The sequence below is a fragment of the Chinchilla lanigera genome, unplaced genomic scaffold (genome assembly GCF_000276665.1).
Source record: "Chinchilla lanigera isolate Chin_1 unplaced genomic scaffold, ChiLan1.0 scaffold00144, whole genome shotgun sequence".
In the NCBI taxonomy this organism is placed as follows: Eukaryota; Metazoa; Chordata; class Mammalia; order Rodentia; family Chinchillidae; genus Chinchilla; species Chinchilla lanigera.
The window spans coordinates 594,535-608,981 of NW_004955545.1; the positions used below are offsets into that span (position 1 = coordinate 594,535).

Genomic DNA, 14,447 nt, shown 5'->3' on the forward strand with positions numbered 1-14,447 from the left:
CGGCCGCACTGCGTGGGCTCCGGGCGACGCAGGCTCCGGGCGGCGAGGGTGGGCGGGGGAGGCCCTGGGGACCGAGGCGGGGCGGCCCCACCTAGGATCCCACCCTTGGTGCTCCGGAGCCTCTGTCAGACCGAGCGCGGCTCCTTTTGAAAAACAGCGGGACGTCCCCAGTAGGTTATTTGCTGAGTCCATCTGCCCCCTGGTGGAACAAAGTAAAATTAAAATTAATTCTAGTTCAGAGTCAGGCCCCTCACAACCAATGTAAACACAAAGAGCCCACGTGGACGCTGTTCTTTCCGGGACCCTGTGCAAGATTTATTTTTCTTAGAGTGTCACCATGTAGTCTAGGCTGGCCTTGAACTCACTATGTAGCCCAGGTGACCCTCAAACTCCAGGTGATCCTCCTGCCTCAGCCTCCCCAGTGCGGGGATGACAAGACATGTTCCTCCTAGGGACACTGTATGATTTCTTTGACCAGGTAGCTCTAGAAGACAGAGATTGAGACTGAAAACATCATTCTTGGGACCTGGTGTGGTGTTGCAAAGCCTATAATTGCAGATACTTGGGAGCCCGTCTACGGTCATATCACCCTAAATGCGCGCGGTCAGATATTTGGGGGCTTGAGGCAGGAGAAAGGCGGGTTCAAGGCCGGGCTAAGCAGCTTAGCAGATCCTGCCTCTGAAGGAAAAATAAGAAGAGATGTAGCAGAGTGTCCCCTGGGCTCAAGCCCCAGTATCGCAGACGCATGCACGAAAACAACCACCATGCTTAGCTGAGCGTGGCGGTGCACCCTGTATGCCCAGTGCTTACGGAGGTCAAAGCGGGAGGATCAGAGTTTGAGCCCAGCCTGGCAATTTAGTGATATGGGGAGGGCGGGAGATGTAGCTCAGTGAAATGAGGGTAGGGACGTCATCATTCTACATGTGGCCTGTTTTGGGACAGTACTCTTGACGCCCTGCTTGGGAGGCTGAGGCGATGGGGATCACAAATTTGAGGCCAGCCTGGGCAATTTAGTGAGATCCTATTTTGATTTTTTGTTTGCTTGCTTGTTTGTTTGTTTTGAGACAGGGTCTCTCTATGTAGTTCAGGATAGCCTAGAACTCATGGTGGTCTTCTTGCTTCAGTTAGCTGGCCTCGAACTCTGTAATTCTCCTGCCTCAGTCTTCCAAGTGCTGGGATTCACAGGGCTGCGCCACCTCTCGAGGCTCTGTTTCTTTGTTTTTTGAGACAGGGTATCCCTGATGCAGTTCAGGCTGGCCTTAAACTCGTGATCTTCTTGCTTCACCTTTCTGAGTGCTGGGACTAACTGTGTGATAAGACTCTGTTTTATTTTTTTAAGACTCTGTTTTAAAAAACAAAGAATCAAGCTGGGTGTAGTGGTCCATGCCTGTAATGCCCAGCACTTGGGAGGCTGAGGCAGGAGGATCATTGAGAGTTCAGTACCACTTTGGGCTACAAAGTGAGCTCAAGGCCAGCCTGAACTGCATAGCGAGACCCTCTCTCAAAAAGACCCAAAATAGGGGCTGGGGGTTTAGCTCAGTGGCACAGCGCCTTCCCAGCAAGCGCAAGGTTGTGAGTTCGATCCCCAGTACTGGAAAAAAAAACAAAAAAAACAAAAAAAAAAAAAAAAGACCCTAAATAAATAAACAATTAAAAAACAAACCAGGGCCGGGGATATAGCTCAGTGGCATAAGCACCTGCCTGGCAAGTGCAAGGTCCTGAGTTTGATTCCCAGTACCAAAAATAAATAAATAAATAAAAATGAAAATGAAAAACACACCAAACCAGTGCCTGTTGGCCTAATTATGCTAGCCTCATTCTGGCCTTGGGTCTCCACTAGTAAGTTTTCCCCTCGACCAGAACACGCATGCTCTCCCTCTGGCTCTCTGCAGGGTCTGCTTTTGTCTTTTCAGATTTCAGCTCAACGGTCACTTTCTCAGTTTCTCCTGACCCATCAGCGGTGTGCTGGAACTGGTCCCCAGTGACTTTTGAGACTAGATTCCCCATATTTCTCTCTCTTTTTGTGTGTGTGTGTTTTGGTACTGGGTTTTGCTCTGCAGTTTAGGTTGGACTTGAACTCACTTTGAAGCCCAGGCTGGCCTCAAACTCGTGGTGATTCTCCTGCCTCAGCCTCCCGAGTGCTGGGATCACAGACATGCGCCCCCACGCCCAGTTGCCAGCTGGATAGTTTGAAAGCAGCCACGGTGGGATACCTACAGCCCTAAATGAACAGAGCCTGCGTGTCAGGGGTTTGCAGTGGAGAGCCGGCAGCCCTAGTCCTCACCGCATGCTCCCGACTAGACTAGAACTCACTCACCCCGCCTCATTCTTTTGCTTTGGAATTCGCCGGGCTTCAGTGCCACGGGGGCCAGCTTCCTTCCTCCTTATGCAAAGCTGCGCTGGAGCCTTTGGCCATCAGGTAGAGCACGATGCTTTGATTTCCATCTTTTCTGATGACGGCAATGCTACCAAGCCCTGGGAAAGCAGGACTGGTGGAAATGCAGGGGGCCAGGAACGCACCAGGCCCGTCTCTCCGCAAGACCGTGCAGCGCACTGCTCAGTAGACACACCACCCACGGGACAGCGCTGCTCTGAGGGAGGAACACAGGAGCACGGGCACACGCACATCCACGTCTGTCATTATCCTGTCATCCTTGTGTGTTTTTTTTTCTACCGGCGGTTGAACCCAGGGTTTTCGTACTGAGTGATATCCTCACTCCTTTTTAAAATTTTTCAAAAATTTGAGACAAAAATATTGAGACAGGGTGTTGTTAAGTTACTAAGTTGTCTAGACTGGGCTCCAACAAATGATGCCGCTCCCCTCCCAGCCGCCCAGAGTGCTGGGCCTACGGGTGTGCGCCCCCGTGCTTGGCTCAGACAGGCATATTTGTGTGTGTGTGTGTGTGTGTGTGTGTGTGTGTGTGTAGGGAACAAACCTGTGTGCACCTGTGGTGTGTGTGTATGTGCGCGTGCATGCAGTGCCAGAGAACAAACCTGGTGCATGATCAGTGAGCTACCTGCCTCGTCCTCTATACATGATTTGTACAGGCTGAGCATCCTTAGTGTGAACATCCCAAATCGGAAATGCCCCCAACTGTGGAACCCCTGGTGCTGACCTGAAGCTCCCAGAAAAGGCTGGTGTGGAAAATTCCTTGCAAGCTATGTGTGTAAGGTGTTTTGGAAACAAATGAATTTCTTTTTTTTTGTTTTTTTTTTTTTCTCCAGTACCAGGAACCGAACTCACGACCTTGCGCTTGCCAGGCAGGCGCTTTGCCGCTGAGCTAAATCCCCAGCCCCTACAAATGAATTTCTTATTTTGTTTGTTTATTTTTTTTCCTTTTTGAGACAGGGTCTTGCTATGCAGTTCAGGCTGGACTTGAGCTCATTTTGTATCCCAGGCTGGGCTCAAACTTGCAATGATCCTCCTGCCTCAGCCTCCCGAGTGCTAGGATTACAGGCATGCACCACTATGCCTGGCTATGAATTTTTTATTTCTTCCAGGAATAAAACTAACTCAAGCCTGTACTCCCAGTACTTGGGAAGCTGAGGCAAGAAAAATCACCAAGATTTGTAGGCCAGTCTGGGCTACTCAGTAGGCCAGCTCTACTGAGAGCTGCAGGCCCTCAGTTCGATTTCCAGTACCAGTGTGGTGGTGTATGCTGGTAATCCCAGCCCAGCTCTCAGGAGGCTGAGGCAGGAGGATCACCATGAGTTCGAGGCCAGCCTCAGCTACATAGTCAGTTCAAGGATAGCCTGAACTGCATAGCGAGACCCTGACTCAAAAACAAATAAAAAAACCAAACAAAAAAGACCCTAAAACTAAAAAGTGTCAACCACATAATTGTGAATTTCAGCATATGTACAGCAATAAAACAATGCACATGGAAAGTGCTGCATAGGTGTTTGATTTTATTACAATTCAGAGGGAAAAGATGGAAGAACATCCGATAAACTACTTAACACTGGGGCCTGGGGATGTAGCTCGGGGTAGAGCACCTGGGTTCTAGCCTCAGTAAGATAAGACAAAGGGAAAACAAAACAAAAGGAAACCTTTATGGTTACTTGGGGTTGAGGAAATACGAGGGAAACTTTAAAAAAATACATACTTACACTCAGAACTGTTAGATATGGGCAAATTAAGTAATTTGAAAAATAGTAAAGTAAAAAAAAATAGTAAAGTGTATCAATAATTGAAAATGAAGCGGGGGGGGCGGGTGAGGGCTGGGGATTTAGCTCAGCGGCATAGCACCTGCTTGGCAAGCGCAAGGTCGTGAGTTCGATTCCCGGTACTGGAAAAAACAAACAAACAAACAAACAAAAATGAAGCCGGGCATGGCTGCGAATGCCATGCCTGTAATCTCAGCTTCTCTGGTGGCTGAGGTAAGAAGATCGCAAGTTCGTGATCAGGTGGAGCAATTTGTGGAAAGCCTGTCTCAAAGTTCAATAAAAAGAGCTCAATAGAGCTTTGTGGTAGAACATTCCTAGGCTCTATTTTTTTTTTTTTTTTTTTTGGTACTGGGAATCGAACTCAGGACCTTGCACTTGCCAGGCAGGCATTTGTGCCACTGAGCTACATCCCCGGCCCCATCCCTGGGTTTTAACCCAGTACTACAAAATAAATTCCGGATATGGCTGGTCCTCCCGGGTATTTTTCTCAGCCACTCCTATTTGTTAGTCTCCAGCCAGCAAATCTAGCATGAGCGGGGCTTGGTGGCACACGCCTGTAATCCCAGCCCTCGGGAGGCTGAGGCAGGAGGGTCACCGCAAATTCCAGGTCAGCCTGGGCTACAAAATGAGTTAAATGCCATCTTGGACTACGTAACAAGACCTCCGTCTCAAACAAACAAACAAAGAAATAAAGTATAGCAATGAGTTTTTATTTATTTATTTATCTGTGGTTTTTTTGAGACAGGGTCTTGTCATGCAGTTCAGGCTGGCCTTGAACTCATTATTGTAACCCAGGCCGGCTTTGAATTTGCGACGATCCTCTCGCTTCAGTCACCACGCCCGGCAGGCGGGAAATGTAAAAATATTCATTCATCTCTTGACAGTGAGTAAACGGTGAACTCAAATCACAATGCGAATTCTCTCAACATGGTGTCACATTTGGGACAGGGAAATAAGACCTTCTCAAAATGGCAGTCTCGGACTCTCTCCATTCCAGACCGACTGGAGGACGACCTTTCCAACATGGAGGCTTTAAAAAATGTACGTCATTTCCGGGCGCGTGCCCTATATAAGACACAGGATTTCCGCTTTCGCTCCTTTCCGGCGGTGACGACCTCCCCACGAGAACATGCCTGTAAGTTGCTTGGCCCCGGTTAGGGCGGAGATCTCGCTCTTCTGTGCTCACGCTCCCCTCGCGCCGGTCTCAGACCGTGGCGGTCCTCATTTATCCTTCGTGCATGCGTGCCAGGACCTTAACTCCAGGGAGCGCAGCGGCCCTGGGCCCCACGTAGCGGGGAGCGCGGCGGGGCTAAGATGGCGGGCCGGCTGCGCAGATGCGATTCGCCCGGGTGTGGGTCCGCGAGGCTGCTCTCGGCCGGCCCCTTCGCGCCGTTCTGCTCTGAATCTCTCCCTTTTCGCTCCTCTTAGCTCGCAAAAGATCTCCTTCACCCCTCCCCGGAGGAGGAGAAGAGGAAGCACAAGAAGAAGCGCCTGGTGCAGAGCCCCAATTCCTACTTCATGGACGTGAAGTGCCCGGGTGAGCGGAGGCGCCGCGGCGGGGGTCGCGCGCGCCCAGCTTCCCCGTCCGTGAAAGGGATGTGGTCGCTGATTTTCCTAAGATGCCCATTAGGAAACGGGTGCAGTTTCCCACGGTAGGAGCGACTGAATCGAGGGGTCGCCCGTGAAAGAAACGTGCACGTGTAGACGGAAAGCACATTTACTTTGAGATACGGTCTGGCAAGGTTGCCTAGGTGATAGATTTCAGCCCTTCCGCCACCGCGGTGCTGAGATCACAGGCGTGTGTCACCGTGGGCTGCTGACCCGTTGGTTTATTTTTTCCCCCCCAGGATGCTATAAAATCACCACGGTTTTCAGCCATGCACAGACGGTAGTCCTGTGTGTTGGCTGCTCCACTGTCCTCTGCCAGCCGACAGGAGGAAAAGCAAGGCTCACAGAGGGTAAGTGGCATAACCAGCGTCGCGGGTTTTGGCTTTGTAGCTTAGAGCGATCCTGTATCATGTCAAGAGAAGAAAAGCTCTTACTAGGCGCGGTGGCACCCGCCTGTAACCCCAGAACTGAGGCAAGAGTGTGTTTGGGGCCAGCCTGGACTGCATGCGTAGCGGGACTCTGGCATAAAAACAAAACAAACCCTCAACTCTTAAATTGGTCCTTGTATCAGAAGAACAAGACTGCTTCCTGACAGTTATTAACATGTTTTATTCTCCAGAGAACATACTGTGAGTTTTCAAAATTTTTTTGAGATGTGTAACCTTTCGATTTTTTCTTTTTTTTTTTTTTCTTTTTTAAATAAAAGTTACCTAATGTAAAACTTTGAGACTGCTTTGTAAAGGGTTGGGTTCCATGGGCTTCAAGTAAAGCATTACTAGACACCATACATGAATCTCAGAGCACTGCGTTTAAAGCAGGGATTGATGGGTTCCGCTAAAAGGGTGTCATAGGGGGAAACTGACATGAAGTAACTGATGGAATGACAGGAGGTACCAGGAGAAGCTCACCGGGTGATCACCAGGCAGCCCCCAGTTTCTGCAGGTGGGGCAGTGGGTAGGGGAGGTGGGGGTGGTGTCAGGTAACACTCAGTTCCTTTCTTCCAGGATGTTCCTTCAGGAGGAAGCAGCACTAACAGTACCCTGAATCAAGATGAATGGGAAGTCATCCCAATAAACACATTTTGGATATATCCTGTTTATTGTCTTGTTTAACTGCTAGAAAGTTCCTACCTCCAGTATTCAGGGGCGACCAGAGAGTGGAATAGTAAGTGTGTAAATGTGGGGCAAGTAAGTGTGTAAATGGGAGTTTACTCTGACTTCTGTTTTCTTAGTGATAAGAATTGATAGTATTGCTGGTTATGGTGGCACATGCCTGTAATCCTAGCACCCGGGAAGCTGAGGCAGGAGGATCATTGCAAGTTAGAGACCAGCCTGGGCCACAAAGTGAGCTCAAGGCCAGCCTTAACTGCATAGCAAGACCCTGTCTCAAAAAGACCATGAAAAAAAAAGAATTGATAGTATTTACAACAGAGTCTAACACCACTTTTATTAAAACAGCTTAAAACCCTTTGATTGTACTTTTCCGGAGCCTTGTTTCAGAGGCTTAGTGTAGAGAATGTGGCTGGACTTGGTGTGTCAGGCTGGGAATCTTCATTCCCCGACAGTTCGGGGCACTCACTCCACACACAGGTTAGTGCCTTGCACTCCATACCCAACGAGGAAGCGAGCTCCAGGGGACTGGGGCTTGTGGGTTGGTGAAGGGAGAGGGAGAATTTGTGGAGGTATAAAGACCTAGAAGGAGAGGGAGAAGGGAGATGATTGAAGGCTGACGTTAAACATGACTATCTGAGCTTAAAGTGGGACGGTGGTGGTTTTCTTTCTGTTTGAACAGTTTAAATGAAAGGCCACATAGTGACTTGCATTTATTTTGATAAATCTTTCCCCCATAGTGATTTAGAGGATCTTCAAGCCTGTATAAATATCCAAGCCATTTGGATATACACTTGCGCAATAGCTCTGCAAAATCTTTCGGCAAAGCAAGAACGAAGAGTAAAGATCTGACACAGTTAACTAGGTACAATGAGAATCTCCGAATACTTGTTTAAGGAGGGCCTAGAATACGTAGCCACTAACTAGGTGCTGAGTGGCAGAGCTACATCCCTGCTTTGTGCCATGACTTCAAAGGGAATAGGTTCCAGCAACTCGGGTTCCTTCCCATTGGTGCTCACAAAGTGCACTTCCCTGGGCGGGGCAGGCTGGCACTTCAGTTGAACCTGCACACCTTTCTCTTTGGTGTGTGGTGGTGGGGACTGAACCCAGGGCCTTGCATATGGAAGGCAAGAGCACTACAACTGAGCCACATCCCCAGCCCTGGCTTTGATTGATATGCTCACTAAGCACATTAAACCTCTTGACAAAGTATCTTGCCCTTGCTTGTTTATAACAGTGCCAGCAGCATGCTGGGTAACATTGCAGACTTCAGTTTTGCCATGGTAACATTTTTTTGTTTTGTTTTTTTCGGTACCAGGAATTGAACTCACGACCTTGCGCTTGCCAAGCAGGCGCTGTGCTGCTGAGCTAAATCCCCAACCCCACCATGGTAACATTTGTGTGGGGTACCTTTTTGAACAGTGCTCATACCCTTGACTACCTGCTTTGTAGATTGACATGTATGTGGCTGAAGACCAACCCTATGTTTTCTGAAAGGTCTAGAGAACTTACACTAGGTTCCCCTCCTCTTTCCCTCTGTGTCATTTTGGCAAATTACTGGAAGGTGGCAGTTCTGGCCAAAAGGGGACAGTGGTTCTTTACCTGGCTGTGGTGTCCTTACAGTTGGTACATAAACAACTGGAACGGTCTGTATCTTGTTTATGAAAGCATTGTACGCTAGAAGGAAGAGGTCACAAAAAGGCTTATGTGATACTCAACCGAAGGCCTTTGATGAACGAGTCTCTTTAAGCATTGGTGTGAAAAGTAATACCTCAGATTAGTCTGCCCTGTACCAATGGATTTAATCAACTAAGGATTAAAAACTCAGCAATGATGCATCCTTACTGAATGTGTAGACTTTTTTGCCTTGCCATTTCCTGAATAACTATATGACTATTAACAGTCCATATTAGGCATTATAAGTAATGTAGAGATGATTTAAAATATATGGGAGGATATAGGGAGATGGGAAATACACACCATTTTATACCAGGTGCTTGAGCTAGTTTTGGGGTATCCTGGAACCATCCCTCACAGACAGTGGAGGACAATTACAACCTCATAACCTGTTACACTGTTAGAAAAAATTACTTAACCCACTTAAGTATCTTAGCATTTCACTAAAAGATGGGAGAATGCAGGTGAAGACAGTAGTGATGTGTTGTTGACTTGGGACATCTCTAGCCATGAACTGGAGCAAAAGTAGCTTTATATTGGTAGTTTTTTGAGATAGGCTGAGAGTTCAGGCTGGCCTTGGACTCGCAATCCCTGACTCAGTGGCCTGAGTGCTGGTATTACAGGCATGTGCTACCACGCCTGGCCAAAAGCAGCTTTTATCTCTAGGTGAGTGATTTCCATTTGAGTAGTGTCTCACAGTTTGCGCGTCCGTTTATTGCTTCTTGGCAGTGAGCTGAAGAGGACCTTTAATCTAGGTGATTGGGCTAGGAGGCTAACTCAGGTATTCATTTTCATCCCTACTTGGCTTGTGACATAGTCAAAGTCTACAGTGCGGAATATAAGGATGCCTTACCTAGGAAGATGAAAGCTGTGGATGCCAGCACCACAAAGAAGGTAAAGAAGATCTGGTGAGAACCAATCAGTTGCTTGAAGACACCTGCATCTTCGTATTTATCTGTATATTGGCCATAACAAGACAGTGGTTATTTATTTTTATTTTTTGGTGTTTTGAGACAGTGTTGCTGTGTAGTCCAGGCTGGCCTTGAATTTGTGGCAGTCCTACCTTGGCCTCTCCAGTGCTGGGACTATAGTTATGTACCACTATACAGTGGTTAATAACATGGCAGAGGCTGTCTTTGAAAATTTGGTGGGTCACAAAAGTAACTAGCAGCAGTGCTTCAAACCCACACTTTTTTGGGGGTGGGGAGACGGGGTTCTCACTATGTAGCCTACCCTGGCCGTGAGCTCATGGTGATCTTTTTGCTTCAGCCTCCCAAGTGCTGGAATTAATGCAATGCAACTACCATGCTTGGCTAAAATCTTAAAATTTTTGAAGCTATTAGTCCACTCAGGTTACAAAAGTTGCTTGTTGCCTTAAAATGGATATATCTTTCTTTTTTTGGTTTTCTTCCGGTACCAGGAATTGAACTCACGACCTTGAGCTTGCCAGGCAAGCGCTTTGCCACGGAGCTAAATCCCCAGCCCTTAAAATGGTTATATCTTTCTCGTGCCCCTTTCTGGGGTGGCAGGTGGGTTTTGAGATAGGATCTTGCTATGCAGTTCAGGGTGGTCTCCACTCAAGTTGATCCTCCTGCCTCAGTCTTGTGTCCTTGAATAGCCCCACGTGACATTTCCCCTTCATCAAATTCGTGAGTGTATGTCGATTTACAGTTCTACATCACTTTAACTTGAAACTTTACATCACCAGTGGCCTCTTAATGTAGCCACCTCTTGTCCTACTCAGGATGTCATTTCTAGGGAATGTTCCCACTTGCAGCTAACTAATAAAATTTTATACTTAACATTTGGCATCTGCATTTGGTTATTTCAGGTTCTTAGTCTATTCCACCAAACGGCCTCAATTTCAGGCCTCCTAGTAAGTTGCTTACTATATCCTCATAACTAGTTGGTGTTCTGTACCCTCTGGGTTCCCAGCCAGGTTTACTTTTACCATATTCTGTCATGCTGTTTGTAAACTGCTTCACTGAAGAATTTGAGATTTTATACTGCACTAATTCCTGTCTTCCCAACCTGGCCCTCTCTTGGTGGTGGTTTTTTTTTTTTTTTTTGAGACAGGATCTCGGATGGCTGGGAATTTAGCTCAGTGGCCCAGCGCCTGCCAGGCAAGCATGAGGTCATGAGTTTGATTCCCCGGTACTGGGAAAAAAAAAACAAAAACAAAGGATCTTGCTGTGTTAGTTCATGCTGGCCTTGAACTCACTCGGTAGCCCAGGCTAGCCTCGAACTCGTGGCAGTCTTTTCCTGCCTCAGTCTCTACCACCATGCCTAGCTGTCTTGGTGTTTTTGAGACAAGGTCTCACTATATGGTTTAGCTGGCCTCAAACTTGCGGCGGTCCTCCTGCCATAGGTGTGTGCCATGATGCCTGGCTGGTCCTGTCTTTAGTTTTTTGAGATGCTTTGTGTCCAGACTGATCTTGAACTCACTATACAGTTCACGCAGGCCTCGAACTCATGGCAGTCCTTTTGCCTCAGCCTCCCAGGTGCTGGGATTACAGGCGTGCGCCACCACGCCCAATTTGGTCCTGTGTTAAATCTCTGCAGTGTGGTGCATGCCTGATATCAGTAAGTATCCAGGTGCTGTGTGAATTGAGCTGAAGATCTGGTTGGATATTTGGATCTAGCTGCTCCCACTTACCAAGGCTGCACTGTTCCCACTGGTCCCTTTTATTCCCAAGACAAGTGTCAGGCAGTTTGAATGCCAGTGGTAGTTTTGCCTTAGAATAGTGTCAAAGCACAGCCAGTTGTACACCCCTGTGATCCCACTGAAACAGGAAGACCTCAAGAGAAAGGCCAGTCTGGGCCATTTAGTCCGACAACTGGAGCTTGCTGGGTGTGGTGGCCTGTAATCCCAGCTACTCAGGAGTCTGGGGCAGAACGATCACAGGTTCCAGGCCAACTTACCCAGTTGAGTAGATAGGTCTCCAAATAAAATTTTAGGGCTAGGGGTGTAGCTCATTGGTCTCTGGGTTCCAGCCCCACTGTCACACGTGAGAACAAGCATCATTCTTAGCTGAGCACAATCCCAGCATTCTGGGAGGCAGAGACAGGATTGAAGTTTGAGCCCAGTTCGGTCAGTTTAGCAATTTAGGGGGAACCTGTCTCAAAAAACGGGTTGGGGTCGGGCATGGTGGCACATGCCTGTAATCCCAGCACTCAGGAGGCCAGCCTGGGGTATGTAGTGAGTTCGAGGCTACCTTGAGCTACACAGGGAGATCCTGTCTCAAAAAAAAAAAAAAAAAGTTGAAAACAGCTCAGCCTGAAGGCCCTGGGTTCCATCTCCAGTCCCTAAATAAGCAAGCAGGCTGGCTTTAGTGTATGTGTATGTGTGAATGTTCCTCAAGTTCTGAGAACTGAAACAAAGCTAGTAAGTGTGTTTAGGGTATTTATCAGTACATACCAGCTGCTCACAAAGACAGAAAAAACCTTTCCCATTACATACACTAGCGTTCCACCCAATTCATTCCCAGTAATTAAGAGAAGTATTTCTGCCGGGCGTGGTGGCACACATCTGTAATCCCAGCACTGTGGAGGCTGAGACAGGAGAAACATTGCGAATTCAAGACCATTCAAAGTGAGCTCGGGGCTGGGGATTTAGCTCAGCGGCAAAAGCGCCTGCTTGGCAAGCGCAAGGTCGTGAGTTCGGTTCCCGGTACTGGAGAAAAACCAAAAAAAAACAAAAAACAAAAAACAAAAACAAAGTGAGCTCAAGGCCAGCCTGAACTGCACAGGGAGACCCTGTCTCAGAAAGACCAAAAATAAACAAATAAAAATGGTTAATGCCTGGAATCAAGACTTCGCAAAACTAAGTCTTGTTGTAGTGTTCACATTTGTCGATGGCCTGATAAGGAAAGTTAGGCTGAATTTGTCATGTTTTGTTTTGAGACAGGGTCTCGGTATGTGTTCCTGGCTGACCTTGAATGTACCGTGTAACCCAGACTGGCCTGAAACCTGTGGTGATTCTCCTGCCTCATAGCCTCCCAAGTGCTCTAGGATTACAATTGTGCCACATCTGGCTTTAAAAAAAAAAAAAAAATAGCGTTTATTTATTTATTTTTTTGCGGTACCAAGGATCAGACTCACGACCTTGCGCTTGCCAGGCAGGCGCTTATGCCACTGAGCTATATCCCTGGCCCAAAAATAGCATTTAAAAAAAAGGGTCTTGATGTGTGGTCTAGGCTGGCTTCCAACTTCCAGTCTCATCCTCCCTAGTGCTGGTGAGACGATATATACTGAGCTCACGGTTCTGCAAACATCAAAGAACGAAGTTACAACTCAGGTGTAGTGGCAACCACCTGTCATCCCAGCATTTAGTAAGCTGAGGCAGGAAGATTGCTGAGAATTAGAGGCTCACCCGAGCTACACGGTGAGCTCAAGGCCAGCCTGAACTCTAAAGCAAGAATGAGACCCTGCCTCAAAAAAAAAGATTGTCTCTGCCTCACTCATAAGCTAACTAAATAAATACTTTTCTACACTGGGATTACAGGTGAGAGAGTACCACTATGCCTGGGCTGATAAATACTTTTGAAGAAAATAAAACATTTGTTTAGAAATGTAGCATATGGTAAATAGTGTACTTACAAAGATGACAAACTCATGTTAAACGTGTTCTTTTTTTTTCTTTTTCTTTTTGAGACAGCATTTCACTACGCAGTTCACTTTGTAGCCCAGACTGGCTTTGAATTTTTATTGATCCTCCTGCCTCAGCCTCCCAAGTGCTGGGATTACAGGCCTGTGCCACCAGACCTGGCTACTTTTCTTTTTTCTTTCTCTTTTTTTTTTTTTTTTGGTGGGGGCGGGGTGGGGGTGGGGAATGACAAGTTTTCACTATGCAGTTTGTAGCCCAGGCTCGAACTCATGGCAATCCTCCTATCCCAGCCTCCTAAGTCCCGAGATTACAGGCGTTTGCCACCATGCTTGGCTACACTAACTTTATTTAACTTGCTTTTTTTTGTTTGTTTGTTTTTCCGGTACCGCAGATCGAACTCACAACCTTGCGCTTGCCAGGCAGGTGCTGTGCCGCTGAGCTAAATCCCCAGCCCACTGACTTTATTTAAAAGTATGAAGTTTACCTAGTGATAGGAAAGCTACCTAAGCGTTCTAATAGTCTTCCAAGATAGAGATACTTCAAGCAATCTTAGTCAAGTGGCCGAATGTTTCCCATTGACAAAATAGTGAATAATACATTCTGTCTCCTTTCCCCCTGGAGGTTAAAACTAGAAGTCCCCGGTGCTCACCTGCATTAGAGTCACCTCTCGTAGCTCTCACCACCACAGCCTCACTCTGACTGGTAAGTGCGCAGGAGATGTTAATGAACACAGGGGAGGCCATCTGCTGGAAGGCAGTGAAGTTGGCTACCCGGACGGTGTAGGTAGCCAGGCCAGGGGAGTGTCGGTGATCAGAGAGCACCAGAACCGGGGAGCTGGGGAAGACCTGCGAGAGAGAAGATCAGTGAACAGTGTGTTCCAGTCTCAGGCTCAGGAATTGTCCAGATCTGGATTTCTCAGCAGCCGGTGGACACTAGACCACTGGCTTTTTACTCCAGAGGTATTGAAGGGCCTGGAGAAAATGAGCTGTGAGACTAAAATAGACTTCACAGGCAAGCAAAGTGAGAGACACTTCTCAGAAGTAGTACAAATGGCCGATAAATACATGACAAAAATGGAAAAATGCAATTGAAAACAACACCGAGGTACCATCTTACTTCGGAAAGAATAGCCATCATCAGGAAATCAATAAATGCTGGCGAGCTGTGGGGAAAAAAGAACCCTTGTACACAGTTAGTGGGAGCGTAAACTAGTACAACCACTGCGGAAATCAGTCTGGGGATTCCTCAAAAAACTAAAACTAGAAATTCCATCCAATCCA

The 14,447-nt window shown here is 47.4% G+C and overlaps 2 protein-coding genes across 2 annotated transcripts in view; one reads left to right on the forward strand and one right to left on the reverse strand.

The window, feature by feature from the left end:
* Window positions 1-5,227: 5,227 nt before the first annotated feature.
* Window positions 5,228-6,865, forward strand: Rps27 (ribosomal protein S27). The gene is made up of 4 exons (XM_005411466.2): window positions 5,228-5,302; window positions 5,596-5,704; window positions 6,015-6,125; window positions 6,780-6,865. The coding sequence occupies exons 1-4, from the start codon at window positions 5,297-5,299 to the stop codon at window positions 6,806-6,808; spliced, it is 255 nt and encodes an 84-aa protein (XP_005411523.1). The 5' UTR covers window positions 5,228-5,296; the 3' UTR covers window positions 6,809-6,865.
* Window positions 6,866-7,192: 327 nt separating this feature from the next.
* Window positions 7,193-14,447, reverse strand: part of Nup210l (nucleoporin 210kDa-like) — a gene marked incomplete in the record, with an annotated part of 112,499 nt that continues 105,244 nt past the window's right edge. Inside the window, 4 exon segments of the mRNA XM_013508241.1 lie at window positions 7,193-7,466; window positions 8,487-8,561; window positions 9,415-9,516; window positions 13,817-14,012. Coding sequence (XP_013363695.1) covers window positions 7,366-7,466; window positions 8,487-8,561; window positions 9,415-9,516; window positions 13,817-14,012 — 474 coding nt within the window.